The sequence below is a fragment of the Benincasa hispida genome, chromosome 8 (assembly GCF_027475165.1).
Source record: "Benincasa hispida cultivar pf3 chromosome 8, pf3_genome.v1.1, whole genome shotgun sequence".
Lineage (NCBI taxonomy): Eukaryota > Viridiplantae > Streptophyta > Magnoliopsida > Cucurbitales > Cucurbitaceae > Benincasa > Benincasa hispida.
This window is the reverse complement of record NC_143485.1, coordinates 7,957,261-7,977,155: the sequence shown is the minus strand read 5'-3', so window position 1 is coordinate 7,977,155 and position 19,895 is coordinate 7,957,261. Positions and strand designations below refer to the sequence as shown.

Genomic DNA, 19,895 nt, shown 5'->3' with positions numbered 1-19,895 from the left:
CAATGGAAATGACACATTCCTTGTTTGATAACCAGCTGTTACAGAATCTGAAGGGAGAGGGGCCCCAACTAATTATGCCTGCGTATAATAACAATGGATAATGGTCTGAAAATAGGCGTACCTGGCGAATTACTCTTGAATTAGTGAAGAGTTCATCCCACTCCTTATTGATGAAGAATCTGTCTAGTAAAGATTTGGAAGAACTTCCTCCCCTGGACCAAGTAAACTTCCCATTTGATAAGGGAATTTCCAAAAGGTTGGTTGCATCAATGAACTTATTAAAATGCCTCATCCCTTTAGTATATCTGCCTATAGGTGATCTTTCATGAGCCCATCTTGTTATATTGTAATCTCCTCCTAAGCACCAAGCCTCTGAACAGTAGGCTGAAAGGGCAAGTAATTCAGGCCATACAAATCTCTTTCCTTGTAGTCATTTGGTCCATATACATTCGTGATCCAAAGACTTTTTTGCACATTGTAGAGCATTTGACTGACAAGGAGTATCCCCCTTTAAGTGATTCGATTACTTCTACTTTGCTTCTGTCCCACATAGTTAATAGACCACCAGATTTGCCAAAAGATTCCACTGATTCCCAACCAATTTCCTTTGAACTCCAAATAGATTTGATGAAGGCAGCATCAAACTCCTTTTTTGATTCTTGTATTAGGACTAGGTTCGGATTCTGATTCTTGAGGATTCTCTTGAGCGCTAATCTTTCGCTTGGATCTTTGAGTCCCCTTGTATTCCTGGAAAATATCTTCATTGTACATAAAGTGATATAAGACTGCGGACCACCGGAAGGGGGAGACTTCAGGCCAAAACAAATCCAAAATCCTTAACAATGGATGTTAAGTGATCTGGAATCTCTGATGAGGGTAATGGGGAGGAGCATGTGGAGCAATGCTCCAAGGTTTTTACCTTGGCTTCGTTGGAGAATTGAGTCTGTAGATCCAAGCCAATAACAACTTCTTGAACATTATCCACTTGGACTATAGTTAGTTCCAAGTCTTCTAGTTCTGCACTGCTAACACTAAAAGGAGATTCTAACTCCGAGTCTTCTTTTCTTTTGTATGAGGAGGGGAACAAGGTGAGCCTTTTATGAAAATGTTACTTGAATTAGGGATGGTGAAGTTTGAGTGCTTAAACTGCTTGGAGGAGGAAGAGGGAATATCCGTGTTTGAGGAAGAAGAAGGGATTTGAATTTTTGTGCAACAAACCTCTAGCAAGTCTGGGTTGTTTTCTGCTATAGTTGGTATGATACTACCCAAGTTCTTAATTGGCTGATCATCTGAGTTGAGAGTTCTTTTTTCCCCTGAAACATCATCATTTGTTTCTATCCATCTGTTGATGAAAGAGGTTATTTTTCTGACAAAGTGCTTAGGGAAAGGTTTCCAAAGTTTGAATTGGTTCGATGAGAAGCTGAGGAGACGGGAATTGTTTGGAAAAAAGCTTGGATTAATGTTCTCCTTGGCTAAATTAAAACAGAGGGTATATGAAGGTTCACCCTTTTGAAAGTTGTCCCGCCAAAACCCCTGCGCCTCTTCGAGTACTCCTGACTTAATGAAGTTCTCTTGTGTGACGAGTGGACTGCCAAATTAAAAGACTCCCTGAGGTCAGAAGGGTAATTCCTTTTTTGAATAAAATGCGACTCTTCACATTCCTTTCTCTCATTAAGACTAGAATGGCCTCTAATAACTTCAAAATCGGCTGGGGCTGACTCTTATTAAAGATGTCTTTTCGCTTTCCTCTGAAGTGCTCCCGCCCGCATTTAATGAATGAGGGTTGCTCAACGAAGGGTGCTTCGCTATCTGTGCTGGTAGCTGGAAAGTCTCTAGAGAGGCTTTTGGATTCCGCAAGAAATCTGGAAAGGACTGGGAGGCTGTAAGGAAAAACCATTCAGATTCCATTTCTATTGTTGTTTCAGTACCTTCATCCTTCAAAACTTGATTTAAACTTGATTTAAACGAATTAGGTCTATTGGATTTGAAAAGTTCTTAATGGATAAATCTCCATAAGTGATGGCAGGCACACCTATACACTTAATATCTCCAAAATTCAGAAATACGTTACCAAGAATTTCGTTCTTAACTTCAATGGTTACAGGCACATAACTACAGAGGTTTCTCTGGACTTTGATTTTAGCTTCCTGGCAGTTTGTGAGGTTGAGAGTTTTTGCAGCTATGGATTCGAGGCCACCAAAGTATGTTCCAATTGCTTCGAAAGTATTTCCCCTAAAAAAATCTAGGGGAAGGTTTTTAATTGATAACCAACCCCCGAAGCCTTCCATGACAGAAGGCCTGCCATGCCTTTTCGAGTTCCATCTTTCAAATAATAAATGAAAAGAACCAAATAACTGCCACTTACCATGAACTTTAATCAGATCTTCCATCTCTCCTTGTCCAACCTTGATTGGGGTTGATTAAAACACTAGAATTGAAGGCCACTCTCAATTCTTTTGCTATTTCCTTCCAATCATTAAATGCAAATAATCTTGAAACGATCCAAAGGTTGTGAAAATCTTCTTGGATGACATCGGTGTCCTTCTGCACCCAGAAGTGATTCTTGCTCTGTTTTGCCTTGACTGAGACAGAGGGATGTGGCTGATTAATGGAGAACCTGTTTGAAGACTCTGGATCTGAAATACTGGAAGTCTTTTCTTCTTTCACCACTTCCGAGAAGCTTCTTACTTGAGTCCTTTGAGGATTGATCAAAGGCCTAGCTGTGCTGTGGTGAACCAAATTTGATGAAGACTTTTTTGACAACAAACTTTCCGGTCGAAGAGAGGGGGTTAGGGGACTATTGATGCAAGAACTAACCATTTCAATGAAATCTTGCCAACCAGACTTGCTATCTCCGTAAGGTATATGAATGTTCTTCCTTCCTCCTGATGAACTGCACATTCTACGAACCAAAGATCCTTGCTACGAAACTTAGCTAACCAAATAAAACTCTGATCTGTTCTTTCCTTTAGTAAGAAGAATTCAAAGGTTGGACCACTCAAAAGTCCACGAAAGCTTATGTGAAGCCAATGCGTTGAAGCCGTTGATCAGAAGGTCTTCTGACCTCTTTTCATGTCTTCCACCCAAAAACCATTCTCCCCTTGCCACATGCAGAAGAAATGATCGAGGATGCAGCAACTTTTTATCTCCATTGCGGTAGAGAACAGAGAAAACAAGCTACAACAGAGGGAGGGCGAGAATTAGAAGAGTGAGAGGATAGGAGGGGTGGGTGAGAAGTAGAAGGGGAAAGGGAGAATGGAAGCTAGAGGTTGTTGATCGGAAGGGGAGGGGGGGAAGGGGGAATGGGGGGGAGAGGGAGGAGGGAGGAGGCCGGAAGGTTTGGAAAGGGAGGAGAGAGGGAGAGCATTTTCCTGCTTTTCTCTTCTCCTCTATCTTATGCTTGGTTTTAATTCAAGAAGATCTGCAGAAACCCTGATGTAAATCAATTCTTGCTGAAAATTTTCATTAATTCAAGATAGATCATCATCAAACAATGCACACAAGCTCCTTTATAAAGAGAGCTTGGCCAACTAAAATAGTTACCCACCCATTAACCAGTAACTGCTTAATAAAAGATAAACTAAAAAATTAGGTATACAATCAGCTATACAAACAAACTGTTTTTAAATTTTAAACAGTAACTGTGGGTTAACTAAAGTAATTCCGAAACTATTGCACCAATTCCTTCCCCCGAAGAGTAAAGAAAGTTGTCCTCAAGTTGGCCAAAAGAAAAACTGTAGTAACTCTCCAATTCTTTCATTCAGCAAGCTAGAACCCATTAGGAGGGTGATATTCAAAGTTGTCTGCAATGTTGAATGTGGGAGAAATTTTCATCTTAGAAGGTCACTCCACTCTGCAAGCGTTTCTCCTAGCTTTTGGAGAACAGGAAAGGGTCCAATTTCAACATAATGAGATCCCCAACTTCAAAGTTGTTAATTTTTTGATGGTTGTCCATTGCAACCTTGTACTGCTCGTTGGATTTCCTGAAGTGCTCAGTCACTTCTTCATGAAGGAGTTTAATTCGCTCAACCATTGTCTTGGCCTCTTGAATCAAGTCAAAAGAATGGGGATCCTTGGATAAATCCATAATTATTATAGATAGTTGAGTGTAAACAACTTCAAATGGAGATTCCTCTGTTCAGCGGTCATATGGTTGTGGTTCTTCATATGTTTCTTCATTTAATTATATTATTTTTGCTTTTGCAGCTCTAATTGATCCCCATGTGTCTAGAGAGTGTTAATTTATATTGAAAAAAATGTTGATTTAGCTGCATTGCCAACCACCATGGGTTGGGCTATTGGTCAATGAGGACCATGTAACGATAAAAGATTTAGAGGGCTGCCTATCTAGGATTTAATATCTTATGTGTTACTTTAACATTAGGTTGCCGACATAACAGCTAAAATAGTTTCAGTTGGGCAGTAAATTTCTAAACCACTTTAATCCATGGCCGCAATTGGGATCTTCATTGTACTGCAGGGCTGATTTCCCAGTGTATTTTTTCCTTTTACAATATGTGAAACAGACGGGAATTTCCTTTATAACCCTGCATCATCATCCTCTTGTTTTTCTTACTGTATTATATCTTCATTATTAGTAATTCATCTTTTCTACTTTAGAATATTTAATTTATAATTGATAGAATTTTCTTGTTAAAAAAATTCTATTCCATAGAATTTACCATGTCCTCGTGCTTAAAAACATTGAAGGTTACATTCTATTGAACTGATCTTGAATGTTGTGTTTTGGTTTATTGTCGTAGGATAGAGGGAAGTCCATGGGCAATGTCATTACAGATCCTACTGTAAATTGTGTTTGGTGTAAACTGGAAAAAGCATCATTGGACATCGACCCAAATGCATGCCTTATCTGCAAAGTTGGGGGAAAACTCTTGTGGGTACTATTTTTTATTGGTTTATCATTTTTTTCCTGAATATTTTTTACATGAAAACCATTTGGTTGGAGAGAATTTATTTTGTTGTTGAGTTTGATGAGGAATGTTGTGATTGTCAAAGGAAAACACTTAAAAAAGGCTCGGTCAAAGAAGATATTGCAAAAGCAATTGACAGGAAACATAATCTCCTAGCCTCCCACCCTCTTGGAAATATTTCTTAGATCTCAAGTTAACAAGACATAAAAAAAGAGATTTATTTTTTTTCCTTGACAAGAAATGAATCATGATGTAATGAAGAGAGTAATGCTCAAAATTACAAATTCCACCAGGGAATGTATACGAAAGTAATAAAAACAGTAAATCAAGAGATTACAAAGGAAAAGTGAAAGCTTGCCGATTGCAACATAAATCTTAAATGGAATTCCATGCACTGAGTTGGAGAAAACACACGAAGAAGCCTTGAGGCGAGCCAAAATGAACCAACCTAACCAAGGAAGATTCTTGTTGTGGAAAATTCGTTGATCTCTTTCCAACCAAATTTCAGGGAGAAAAGCTTTAACACCATTTGACCATACAATCATAGATCCATGAACCCAACCAAGGACCAATCTGTAGATGAAAAATATTTTCCTTCAATGTGTTGGAAAATACCCACATAAGATTAAATTTCAATAGAAGCATATCCCATTGATGCCGAGAATAAGTGCATTCAAAGAAAATATGTTGTGAAGAATCCACATCAAAGTACCCTTAAGCATGATCCAAATAAGAACATTGACATGCTTGAGACTTTTTTAGATTTCCATAATGCAAAGTTGATTTTCTTATGTTATATTCTTTCATTTTATCTTAATAAAAGTGGTTGTTTCATTTAGAAAAAAATATTACAAAGTAAATTGTACGATGACGTGTATTAGCTCATTAGAAATTCTTTTCCTCATTTTCTTTATGATCTTCTTTTCTTTATTTTTATTTTTTGAAAGGAAACATGTAGACACTTTTCATTGATGAAATGAAAAGAGACTTAACGCTCAAAAGTACAAGAACCTCCTATGAGGGGAATAAGAACAACAAATAATAAAATACACGTAAAACAAAATTAATTTAAGATGGTAACATAAAAGCATTCCAATTAAGACAAATATCCTGAATAGTATATCCTACAAAGCATTTGGAGAGAGAGCACCATGAAGAGGCCTTCAGACGAGAAGAATCGAACGGATCATCCTAGAATAAGGACTTGTTATGGAAAACTCTGATTGCGCTCAAATCATAACTCTGATAATAAATCCTTCATCGAATTAGTCGTAAAACATTCGATTTTGATGCTATGACTGAACCCACCAATAAATGTTGGACATTATCCTGATATGAATTGGAGAAGACCTACAGAATGTAGAAAATAGTAAAAAGTTTCCACCAACCTTGCCTTGAATACCAACAGTAAAGCATCGATGCTGCAGATTTTCACAATCCCTCAAACAAAGAGGGCACATAGGAGATTAGTAATGTGAAGGAAGCTTTCTTTGGAGAACCTCAGAACAATTCAACAAATTGTTCCTCATTATCCAGATAAGAATATTACCTTCTTTTCTTTATTTGTTTTTTCTTTTTCTAATTTTTAAACAAATGTCAGTTGAAGTTGAAGATTTATGGTAGTAGTCCTACCACCAAGCTTAGTCCTTGGTTTACCTTCTATCAAGTTCAATTTTCTTTGAAGGTGAAGATTATGTAATATTGTTGCTGTTTTTCTGGAGCTTCCCCTAGGTGAGGACTATATAATCCTGTTATTAACCTTGAAAGCTTGATAAAAAGGGGACTTTTGTACTATATCCTGCTCACCAGCCTTGTATCCTCGAGCCAAAACCACAGCAAGGAGATCTACAGGGAGATGTTGAAGGATTTTTGTCGCAAGAAGATAAAATTTTCTTTGAGGGACATCAACCACTCTTGTCTTTAATCCTTTTGACAGACTGTCATTACCAAGAATCACAGAAATGCTCACTCATCCTTATTATTTTTTTTTTTTGAAAAGGAAACAAGTCTCTTTATTCATTAAGAAAATGAAGTGAGACTAATGCTCAATTTACAAGGAATTCATAAGGATCAGCAGGTGCACCCGGGCATCTCAACTAGGTTAACACCCCCTTAGCACTCCTCATCACATCTTAACTCTAGAAAAGCCTTTAAATTAAGCGATACAAAGGGAAACAATACTTGAAATGATAAAGAGAGAAACTGGAAAATCATAACAAAAAGACAACTAAAAACGAAGCAATGAGATCTTCAGAAAGCTGGAGAAAGGAATGAATGCCAATTTAGACTGATTTCTTGACTAGAGTATGCTGCAAAGGGGCTTGAGAGGGAGCACCAAAGAGAGGCTTTCAACTTGGCAGCTTCAAATCTTGAGAACCACGGGGTTTCCTTGTCTTGGAAGACTTTTTGGTTTCGTTCAAACCATAATTCAGCTAACACAGCCTTAACAGCATTGACCCACAGAATCTGGTGTGATTTCTTGAGAACTAGCCCTATCAACAATTGTTGCACATTTAGGCTAAAATCTGCTCCAAAGGAATAACACAAATTGAAGATATTGAAGAGCGAAAACTAGCAGCTTTGTGCATAAAAGCAGTCGATAAATAGGTGCTGTAGGTCTTCCCCATTCTTTTTACACAAAGCACACATATTGGGGGAGAGGTAGTGGGAGGCAAGCTTTTTTTGCAGCACACTTGAGCAGTTTAGGGATCCAAAAACCATTATCCAAAGGACTATGTTTATTCTCCTTGGACTTTTTGATTTCCAAAGAGCTTCATAAAGTAGAGGATCAATTCGGGGGGCTTTGCGGAGAAAGTTGATTAAGGATTTAACCGAGAAAGCTCCATTGGGTTCCAAAGACCAAACCTTTGAGTCAGGGTGATCTTGCACCTTTAGGTTAGAAATGAGACTTAACAAATCTTGAAATTCAATAATCTCTTCATCTTGTAAGTACCTCCTAAAAGAGATGCTCCAAGAGTTGGTGCTGTGATCTCAATGCTCCCTCACAAGACCGTTTGGATGAGTGGTCAATCTAAATAATCTGGAAAATCTGGATGAAAGGGGAAGATTGCTAATCCAAGCATCTAACCAAAAAGCAATATTAAGCCCATTGCCCAAAACAAACACCGACAGATTTTCCACCTTCAACCAAGCCCTTGAAATGCTGATCCATGGGCTTCTAAGGCTGCCCACTGCCTTACCGGAAGTGTGACCCCCGAAAATGCTACTGCCATGTATACTTTTGACCACTCTGCACCAAAGGGAAAAGCTTTCAAGCTGGAATCTCCAGCCCCATTTTGCTAAAAGTGCTAGATTTTTCTCTTTTAAGCCTCCCAAACCGAGGCCACCTTCTTCATGAGATTTAGTCACAAGTTCCCATTTGGCTAAATGATTTAGTTTACCCCCTTTGTGGCCTTCCCAAAAGAAATTCCTCAATATTCTTTCTAAGATATGCAACACTTTATTAGGAATCAAGAAGGAAGACATGTAGTAAGTGGGGAGGTTCGAGAGTACTGACTTACAAAGGGTTGCTCTTCCTCCTCTTGAAATGTTGTATCTTCTCCATTTATCAAGAGTGCCTTGAAGTTTATCAATAACAGGCTGCCAGAAATCAATCTTTTTGGGGTAACCTCCCAATGGAAGTCCTAAATAGAGAAGGGGAAGTTGCTCCGCTTTACAATTGAACTTTTCTGCCCACTTATTCAGCATGTCTTGGCCTATTTTTTTTACCACAAAGAGATGATTTCTCCCAATTAATTTTCTGTCCAGAACACCATTCAAAAAGGTCAAGAGTGGCCCGAAGAGACTCTAGCATATCATCATCATATTTGCAAAAGATAAGGGTGTCATCGGCAAATTGCAAAATTGAAACGTGGACTTTATCCTTCCCAACCAAAAAACCTTCAAAACGATCTTTCTCATGTAACCGGTTGATTAAGGCATTTAAGACTTCTCCCAAAAGGATGAAGAGGAAAGGAGAAAGGGGATCTCCTTGCCTAATTCCTCTAGTTGCAACTATCCTTCCACGAGGCCTTCCATTGATAAAGATGGAGAATTTTGGATTGGTGATGCACCCCAAAATCCAAGAGATCCATTTTGAGCTGAAATTCTTCCCAATTAGGACTTTTTCAAGGAATGACCACTTCACTCTATCAAATGCTTTCTCCAAATCAAGCTTTAGAAGCCATCCTTTCTTCCTTTTCGATCTATAGTCCTCGATTGCTTCATTTGCAATTAGGATGGGGTCTAGGATCTGTCTTCCCTCAATAAAGGCACTTTGAGTAGGGGCTATTGTGCTTGGCATGATTCTTTTTAGACTCTCAGCTAGGACTTTTGCTATTATCTTGTACAAGAGGGTAGTGAGACTGATTGGTCTGAAGTCTTTGACTTTCACTGCATCTGACTTTTTTGGAATTAGGCAAATAAAGTTCTCTTTAATACATGAATTGAGCTTACCGTTGCTGTAGAAATCATCAAACATTTTTATAAGGTTGTCTTTCAGAAGATGCCAAAAATGGATGAAGAATTCTGGTGTGAAGCCATCTGGCCCTGGTGCCTTGTTTCTTCCTAACCCTTTCACTGCTAGCTTGATTTCTAGAGCAGAAAAACTTACTACCAGCTGCTCATTTTGACTTCTTGAGACTCTTGACCAATCAAGGTTTGGAATGGCTCGAGGATCATTACTTTTTGAGTATAATGATGAGTAGAAGCCCAAAATGATATCTTCAATATCTCGGGTGGATTTGGTTGGAATATCTTGATCATTAAGCAATTCTGCAATCAAATTCTTTCTTTTTCTAGCAGATAGGAATCTGTGGAAGAAAGAAGTGTTCTCGTCCCCTTCTTTTAACCATTTTAGCTTGCATTTTTAAATTAGGCTTCTTTCTTCTAGTTGGTATAAGGCTAGGAGGTCTGCCTTCAAGGAGTAGGCTGCTTCTTCATCACCGATCCGAGGAGATACATCCACTGTTAGAGAGTCTTTTCTTTGAATTTCTATTAGTAAGCTGTCCTTTTTCATCTTCTTCTCTTTTCCATAATCATGAAACCATTTCTTAAGGACTGATTTTGTTTCTCTTAAGTTTGTGGAGAGAGTAAAACCTGCCCATTTATGATTTTCCTTCCTTTTTAGAGATTTTTCTTTATAGTAGTCCTTGTTGCTCAACCAGCTGTTACAAAATCGAAACGGTGAGGGCCCCCATTCAAAAGCTCCTGCTTCTAAGGTAAGAGAAAAGTGGTCTGACATGGTTCTAGCTTGTCTTGCAACCCTTGAATTATCAAAAACTTCTTCCCATGTGCTTGATACAAGAAAACGGTCTAGGAGAGATTTGGAAGCACCATTACCTTCCCTAGACCAAGTGAATGGGTCTAGGAGAGATTTGGAAGCACCATTACCTTCCCTAGACCAAGTGAATGGGCCATTCAAGAGTGGAATTTCCAGCAGGTTGTTTAATCTGATGAACTTATTGAAGTTATTCATATTCTTTGTTGCTCTACATATTGGATATCTCTCATGCCTTCTTCGAATGCTGTTGAAATCTCCACCAATACACCACATATCATCAAATTTCTCTGCCAGAGAGGATAATTCTGCCCACAATCTTCTCCTTTCTCGGTAATCACAAGGGCCATAGACATTTGTAATCCAGCAAATCTTTTTGTTTAACGTTTGACATTTGATTGAAAGAGAGAATTCATCTTTTGAACTGCAGGAGACTAGAATTTTGCTCTCATCCCACATTGTGAGTAAGCCTCCCGATTTTCCTTTAGCTTCCACCAAGTCCCAACCTACCTCTTTTGAGCTCCAAAGGCTTTTGATAAAGGAGTCCTCATTTCTGTCTTTTTTTGTTTCTTGGATAAGGACGATATCCGGATTGACTTTTTTCAGAAATCTTTTTAGAAGCAATCTTTTTGAGGAATCCCCAAAGCCTCTTGTGTTCCAAGTAACAATCTTCATTAAGGCCCACCGATGATTCTTAAACACTTCCCCTTTGATCCCTAAGCCTCTTGGGATGTGATCTTTAATGCCTTTGGATGGAACATTGACCACCGGCACATTCCAAAGAATGGCTCTAGTTGCTTCTATATGACCACCATTTCAAGTTGACAAAAACCGCAGGTTATCATCTAGAGAATTTGGACTAAGAGAAATTTGAGGATTTTTCGAGATTGTAAATGCCTTCCACAATAGCTACCTTTTAATCATGAGGTCCTTTCTAACTTGCCCATTAATTAGTCTGCTTTGGCAGTTGATTTAGTTTTAATTGTGAATGAGGCGAAGAAACCTTTTATTGCTGCATATCCTTTATTTCATTCTCGATAAAAACGGTCTGACACTAGAAGGAAGATAGAAGAAAGTTCTGATTAAGTCTGGCGTGCTCTTTTGTCTCTCCTTTTAACCCTTCCCTTCCAAAACCCTAGCCACCCTTTTGACAAGCCTCCGACTGTCCCAATTGTCTTTGACTACCACTCCCGGGACCCTCAATCATCGATTGCCATCCGTCGTCCACTTATCCACCATCTTTCTTGTTTTTTTCTCCATAACAGCTCCTGATCTACTTCTTAGCCCATTTTTTCTTTTTCCCCTTCTTTTCCTTTGTCTCTCAACCCATCCTTTTCCCTCCTCCCTCTTCTACTTTGTTGTCAGCCCCAACCGCCGCCACCTAGTCTCTTCTATTTCCATGGAGATGATGAGCTGCTATATCTGTGACCTTTACTTTTGCATCTGGTTTGAAAATGATGAGTTTTGTTGTAGACATGAAGGAAAAAATTGAAGATTCCCTTCTCTCTCTCATTTGATTTGGTTTGAAAATTCTCTGGCTGAATGAATGTAAATTCCAATTCCAGTGCACACAATTTTTTTGTAAGAAAGTTAGGGATGCCTCTGGGACTGTTCGTTTAGCCAATAGATCTCTACAGGGATAGAGACTTGAATGCATTGTTTAGCCACCTTTGGGAGGTAGAAATATATATATTACATGTACCCATTGGTGTTAAAAAGAATGGTTGGTTAGTTTTCTGGAAAATGATGTAATATTCTCTTAGAAGTTGAAAAAATCAGCACTCATTAGAAGTTTGAGTGAGGAAAGAAAAATAAGTAGTGGAAATGAACTTCAATTCTATCTTGGTGATTCTGAGATTGCTAGCCCACAACTCTTGGATAGATATTCATAATACTTTCTAGGTTTATTTTCAATCTAAGATTTCTTTTATCCCCTTCATGGCTGATAAAACATTGTTGAAAATGAGTGCTGATTTTTTTTCTTTTTTTGGTATGCCCGTGTATTCTTTCATTTTTTTTTTTTCTTAATGAGTTGTCTTCGAAAACCCTTGATTCTTTGAAATTATAGTTTTGACTGCCCCATAGTAGATGACCATGAAGAGATAAAAATGTTCCTTATAACAACCGAAGTATGTTCTAACTTGTCTTATTATAAAAAATTCACCAAAACTTAAAGATCTAGAATGGAGAAGAACGACGACATGCAACATATGGGCATGGCGCATGAGAGAATCCTAGTTTCTTTTACAACACATGGGCTTTCTTACTGATTTAAGATTTATTATCATGCATATAGCTGTTCGAAGCTGTAATTATATTGAAACTGAAGTCATCTTGCTGATTGGTTTCTATATGTGTATCTTGTTTTGCATTTACTTTAAGATGCTGTGAAGGAAAAGAATGCAGAAGAAGCTTCCATCTTTCTTGTTTAGATCCTCCCTTGGAGAATGTTCCTCTTGCAGTTTGGCACTGTCCGGTGTGTATTAGAAGGAAGATCAAGTTTGGTGTCCATGCTGTGTCAAAGGGTGTCGAGTCCATCTGGGATACAAGAGAAACAGAGATATCGGATACTGATGGTATGGTTTACTAAATGATTCAACCTTATATAAGTGATAGTAATCGTTTGTAGATGTTCAAAATACAGTGTTACCGTTTTACTTTTCTGATTTTTGCTTTAATCTTTTGGTTTGTCATTTTCAGTTTTTCCTCTTTTTTATGTGATAATTATATAATTTGTTTTAGATCCTTTGTTATCTGTTATTATCTTCAAGGGTTGCAAAGGCAGAAGCAATATTTTGTGAAATTTAAAGATCTTGCTCATGCTCATAATCGGTGGTTACCAGAGAACGAATTGCTTTTGGAAGCCTCGAGCCTTGTTTCAAGATTCAACAGGAAAAATCAGGTTTTGAATTGTTCTTTCTAAAAGTTGTTATCTTGTTCAATTAGAAGTTCATTTTTTTCATTGCTTGATATTTAGCTTGTGGAATTTAATGTTGCAAAATTTAGCATATCTCAATGGATATTGGCATACTGCATATACTCATTCAAGAGTTGAATTTTCTTCATTAATTTCTTAGAAGTGTTCTGGTCATTCATCCAAAAATCTTAGTATCATTTGTCTATTTTTTGTTTATTTTGTTGTTCTCCCCTCTTTAAGGGCATGTATTTGTATCTTTGAGCATTATTCTTTATTCAATATATATATATATATATATATATATATATATTTTATCCGTGAGTGTCGGGCCAGCTTACATGCACCGAGGCTAATCTCACAGGACAACCCGCCTGACCCTACAACATTTGGGTGTCAAGGAAACTCGTAGGAAATTAATTCCTAGGTAGGTGGCCGGCATGGAAATTAATTCTTTTATCAATATATTAATTAAAAATTTTGTTTGTCAATTTTTTTTATAATATAATAATGTTATTGGGTTTTTCAGCCAACCCCCCACAAAATTTGACCCAAAATCAAACCCAGCCCTGACGCCAATTTGAAATCTTTGAAATCCATCCTTTTTTGATGAAGTCTGCAACCTGGCCCATACCTAAACCTACTGAAATAATTAAACCCAACCCCAATTGAATTTTCTTCACACTTACCACATGGGTTTTCCTTCATTTTCAGGGGATAGAATATGATGTAATAGGTTTGGGATATTTTGGTGCAAAATATATGTTTGAATTGTGGTGCTTTTACTTTCCTTGAATAGCTTTATTTCTGCACACTTTCAATGCTTATTTTGTATTCTCAGGATTTCTATTCTTATTTTAGTCTCATTGTAATCCGAGCATTAGTCTCTTTTTATTAAATTAATGAAAAATTCTTTTTTTTTTTTTTAAAAAAAGAAAGAATGGGATGGGAACGGGCCGTGGTAAATAGTTTGTATTTTAATATTAGTGTTGTTATTTTATATTTTATTAATTAAGATGGATCTTTCTCCACTGTGATGACACTCTTCTTTCAGTATTCAAGGTGGAAGCAAGCGTGGGCTGTTCCACAGCGTTTGTTACAGAAGAGATTGTTATTATCTGCTAAGCTATGTGAGGAGCATGATGGAGAATTTTCTGGGGCTGAATTGAATTGCCAATATGAGTGGCTTGTTAAATGGCGAGGCCTTGATTACAAATTTGCAACATGGGAGTTGGAAAATGCTTCATTTCTAAGTTCACATGATGGTCAACGTCTTATGAAAGATTATGAAAGCCGCTATGAAAAGGCCATGTTAGCTTCCCATGCCTCAGAAGGGGACGAGGACCATGAGGTAGATTCAGAATAGTTTGTACTTCTATGATCAGCTATCTTCTTTGTTGTCAGCTAAAAAAAACAACTTTTTGTATGTGTATTTGGCTACCTCAGAACCACCCTACATGAACAAGTCAAATTTAGTTCCTTAAATGTTTTTTATTTTTTTTTATTTTTATGTTTCAGTCATTAATCATTTGCTTCTTATTTGAGAAGGATACCATAGGAGAATGGAAACAAACTAATGCTCCAAGATACCAGGGAAACAAAAAGTATCAAATAAAAACAAAATCAGCAATGAACATAAAGTAAGCAATACACTTAGGAGAGAGCTATTTAAAAAGGAACTACAAAACTCTCCCAACTACGCTGAATATCTTGAATAGAAAACCCTTTGAAACTTTTGGAAAGAGAACACCATGAGGAAGACTTCAACTGAACTGATTCAAAACATTCAACGCTCAAATGAGCTTCCCCCTGAAAAGTATGTTGGTTTCTTTCCATCCACAGCTCAGAAAGAATAGCTTTGACTGCACTAGTCCAAAAATATATGCCTTCGAGTTCATGTATGGGCCACATAGAAGTTGTAAAACATTATCCCGCATTTTACACGTAAAAAATGCCCAACGAATATCGAAGATAGAGAATAACTTGATATTAAGCCTCTAGCTGCTCTTTGGGTTTTGTCACTTTCCTCTTCAAATGATCTTGGTTTACTGGAGAGTGTTTTATGCTATCCTTGACCTGGGTTAAGTCTTGGCTCTTCACCATACTTGTCCTTGAAAACCTTCTAGCCAATGAAATAGTTCTTATAAAAAGTGGAAAGAATTAGTCTCTTTTCATTTCAGTTTCGTGCCTTTTTCAAAAAATAAAAAATAAGAAGTGGAAAGTTAAAAGAGTAACAAGTAGAAATTCTGGGTTTTATATCATGATACATATCTGTGTTCCATTTAAGTGGGATGGAAGATAGGTTCCTAGTCCATTTTATGAACTTAGGATGTTTGTGTTTTCTAGGGTGCTCTCAGCACTGTTTGTATTTCCCTCATCCCATTGCAATTGTCTTGGTTATTTTCATTTTATTCAACCTATATTTTTGTTAGTCCCTTTTTGGTTGTTGAAAAATTGGACATTTTGGGCCATGAAAGACAAAGTTAATTTTCCATTTTATTTGATTTTAGATTTGGACCCCATTGGACATTCACGGACTTGTTAGCTTCTTTCAGTTCTCCTGTACACGAGAATTTTAGAATCATTTTATTTTTAAAGATCAGATGTATTTGTTAAGTTTCTAAATCTCCTTTTAACAGGAAAAGCCACAATGTCCAAAATACAGTGGAATTTAGCCTTTCCTGATATATTGATAATTTTAGAAATAAGAACACAATAGTTCAAGTAACAACAAAAGTCTTTAAAGCAATAGAAAATGCACAAGAACAAGGAACACCATCACAAAACCACTAAATACCTAGCTTTTTATGTGACATTGTATTTTGAGCATTAGCCTCTTTTCATTTTATCAATGAAAAGTTTTGTTTTCATTTAAAAAAACAAAACCACCAAATACCTAGACACATTTAAGAAGGTCTGAAATTCTCTCCCCTAGCTTCAGCCATATAGCCAAAATTCTTCACACCCTGCTCTTCCATTGAAAAAGTCCTTTTAAACCTCCCTTTGCGGTCCATACAGAGTTTCCTTCGCTGAAATGCATAACCACCCAATTGTCCCCACCACCTTAATCTCCATTCCGAGCAGAATTCCTCTCTTGCCCTTCTTCCTTTCATATGTGCTTTCTCAGTCTTGCTTCCTTATTTTCAGTATTAGTATATTTCTTTTTCTCCTATGAGAAAAAAACACCTTTTCTTATGGTTTACTTGCTCTACCATTTTTTTTTTTTTTTTTTTTTTTTTTTTTTTTTTTTTTTTTTTTCTGGGATCACTGTGAATTTCTTCTATCTATTGGCTTGCTGCTCTTGCTTTTATGCCATTGGAAAATTTATTTTTGTAGTTTCCTGTTCCTTGATATATATGCATCTTAATGATGTCTTTCTACCAGTTGCAGATGCTGGAGAAGAAAAGAACTGCTGTGGTTAATCTGTCCCAGTTTACAGATAAAGATACCTGTGGCTTTAATGATAATTATTTAAGTTATGTCAACAAGCTTCGTCAATTTTGGCATGAGGGGAAAAACGCTGTTGTGATCGATGACCAGGTGAACTTACACAGAAGATACTGCATTATAGGGAGTAGTGATTTTTATACCGCAGATTACTATTTGATATTATTGTTGGAGGTGGTATCCTTGAATAATTTTCAATTTTCATCATAAATATGAATCGGAATAACGAATTCTATTCTAATTCTTAGCTTTGCATAAGAACTGCGGTTTGAAGAGGAAACCAGGGAGTATTTTATTTTGAGTTGAATGAGTTTTAAGTTTCATGATAGCTCTATACCATATTTCAGCTTGTTGAGGGCCTGTAGAGAATACTGAATATCCCGATTATCTACCTGAGAAAAACGTATCCATAAAATGACAATATTGTAATTATATGGTGTCAGACATTCTTACTTGAACCAAGCCTTTGTTTCGGGTGGGCAAATCTTTGATGCTTATCTAAGTGCTAATGGGATCATTGAAGTCTGGAACACAAATAAGATAAGAGGACTGAGTTTCAAGCTTGGTTTGGAGAAAGCGATTGACAAAGTGTATTGGGATATCCTTGATGCCATCCTCAAAGCCAAAGGCTTGGGTACACTTTGGAGGTAATGGATCTATGGATGCATCTCTGGTGCAAACTATTCCGTCATCATTAATAGGAGGCCTCAACACAAGATCATGCCATTGAGAAAGGCTTAGGCAAGGTGATATGTTATCACCATTTGTCTCTATTGCGACTATCTTGGCACACTCTTATCTCACAGAGGTTTTATGGCGGTATGAGTAGATTCATCAAGTATCACTCTTCCTGTTTATCATTACTGGCAGTTCCTCTCTACCTATCAGTTATCTATAATTTGTAGATGGGACTGTTCTCCTCTTCCATTGACCAGAAATAGAAATCCGAAAACAATCGCTTTGATTTCATTTTCCTATTGGAATTAAGCTGGGGTCTGATGCATCCACAGATAATGCTATTTTCCCACCAGATCACCTTTTTGTTAACTAACTCTCTCCGATGCATCCATAGACAATGCCCTTTTTGGTGATCTATGGAAGTTACGTTGCCCAAATGGGATAAATTTCCTATTGTGGAAAATATGTCATTCTTGCCTAAATACCATGGATCGACTTCAAGTTAGATGCCATTGGATCAAGCACTCTCCATCATGATGTTGCCTTTGTTATGTGAAACCTTGAATCACCATTTTTTTCCATTGCCCTTTTGTACAGGCCATATGGGCTGATATCTCCAGTGTCTTCATTTGGAATTTTGTTACCCCACTTGCATCTGTAGACTGGATTAGATTGATTCTTGTGGATCATCCCTTCAAAGACTACAAGGCAGTGAGTTAGTCCAGCATCATTTGTGCGGTTTTATCAAGGATTTGTGGGGAAAGAAATGATAGGATCTTCAACAACTCAAAATCATAAAAAAAAAAATATATTCTTGATTCATCTATTTTTAATGCATTTTTTGGTGTAAATATTTACTGCCCCTTAAAAGTCTAAGTTACCTTTTTGCTAATTGGAATCTGATCTTGTACACCCTTTGATTAGGCTCTTTTGTACATCTGATAGATTATTTCATTCATCGATGAAATCGTTTCTTATAAAAAAAAAAAATAATAGTACAAAATGAAAGAGCTCGATTTAAGAGGATTTGCTATGGTAGTTGATCACTGTTGCTCCTATTCCCTTATTTGCATTCGATTGTATTCTTCTGCTTTGTTCATTTCTCCTTTGTATTTGCGATGTTTCTCTTAGAATCATAGTATTAGCTCCTGGCTTTGTTGCTGAGGTTGTCAAATGTGTAATATAATGAAAGGAGATTTTAACTGCAGGATCGCATGGCAAAGATTATTGCATTCATTTTAACTTTGCAGCCTGATGTCCTCCGACCCTTTCTCATCATCTCAACTTCTACAGCACTTGGTTTATGGGATTATGAGTTATTGCATTTTGCTCCATCTTTCAGTGCTGTAGTTTACAAGGGAAACAAAAATGTGCGGAAAAATATAATAGATCTAGAGTTCTACCAGGGAAATTGCCCGATGTTTCAAGCTCTGATTTGCTCCCCGGAAGTATTGATAGAGGTAATACTTTGCCCTTCTAGTTGATAATTTATTGTCAAGAAATTATGGGATCCATATGAAATGACTCTGTTTCTCATTTGATAATATAATATGGGGATAGTACACTAGAGTCCTTTAAACAATGACAATTACTTTAATTACTTTATCCAATATCTCGTCTATAGTAATCCTTTTCTGATCTCTTTTGCTTTTGAACTATACTACAACAAGTCTTGGAACTTCATTCACATTTCATCCTTCTCTGCAGGATTTAGATGTATTGAACTGTATAAATTGGGAAGTAATAATTGTTGATGAGTGTCAACGCCCAACAATTTCTTCACATTTTGAAAAAATGAAGATGCTGAAGGGAAATATGTGGCTTCTTGTTCTTTCTGATCAGCTAAAGGTTTGTTCTCGTGAGTGGTTTATGATATTAACTCCTCACAATTTTATTTATGTTGGAATTTTTACCATTTATAAATATTTGTGTATAAATATTAGTGGTTCATATTTGATCTTTACTGTTGACTCATTATATATTTATTTATTTGAACAATAACATTTTTTGTTGATGACATGAAAAATACTAATGTTCAACATAATAATAGGTGAAAATAAAAACAAGCGACAAACGATAGTGATTGGTGAAAATAAAAACACTAAGAATGAAGACAAATTTTCTGTTGAGAAAAACCCATGAACGGCTTGGATAAAGAACAGGATGAGAGATTCATTTGAGTTAGAAAAAAATTATAAAATGTATAAAAATACAGAAACGTATAATCATGATATTTATAGTCGCTAGATAAATGGGCTTTTTGGTTGCTAGAATTTAAAGAAAAATGGGATTTTTTCCTCCAAGTCACTTGCACATTCTCTATCCTCAAAAGGTCATTTGAGTCACAAATTTCTTTATCAATCTATTTGGGGTGAGCCTCTATCCTAAAAAGCTGTTCAATTCTAAAAAGAAAATTGATGTCATTTGGGTACTCTCACCTGATTAAATATAAGCCCACTATCATTCCACTAGGCTCTCAAGGAGGATGACGGTCGTTAGGGCTCATTTTGTTGTATTCTCAGTAAGGGTTAGATTTTATAAGTGAACCTCCTAAAAACAGTGTTGGAGTTCTGACTCAAGTAATTCAAAAGAAGAATTTCAATGTAATAATATTGCCTTCTATCATTACTTATATTGGAAATTTGAT

At 36.8% G+C, this 19,895-nt stretch overlaps 1 protein-coding gene across 7 annotated transcripts in view; it reads left to right on the top strand.

Moving 5' to 3' along the window:
• MOM (ATP-dependent helicase family protein) overlaps nucleotides 1–19,895 on the top strand; it is a 56,482-nt gene that overhangs the window by 8,149 nt on the left and 28,438 nt on the right. For 3 of the 7 annotated variants that reach the window (XM_090316479.1, XM_090316482.1, XM_039038645.2), the window contains exons 5-11: nucleotides 4,764–4,894; nucleotides 12,592–12,785; nucleotides 12,981–13,111; nucleotides 14,178–14,474; nucleotides 16,508–16,663; nucleotides 18,457–18,708; nucleotides 18,956–19,096. In XM_090316479.1, coding sequence (XP_090172605.1) covers nucleotides 4,764–4,894; nucleotides 12,592–12,785; nucleotides 12,981–13,111; nucleotides 14,178–14,474; nucleotides 16,508–16,663; nucleotides 18,457–18,708; nucleotides 18,956–19,096 — 1,302 coding nt within the window. Of the gene's footprint in view, nucleotides 1–4,763; nucleotides 4,899–12,591; nucleotides 12,786–12,980; nucleotides 13,112–14,177; nucleotides 14,475–16,507; nucleotides 16,664–18,456; nucleotides 18,709–18,955; nucleotides 19,097–19,895 lie in introns of all 7 variants that reach the window. The other 4 variants (XM_090316480.1, XM_090316484.1, XM_090316483.1 and 1 more) reach the window with 4 other exon arrangements.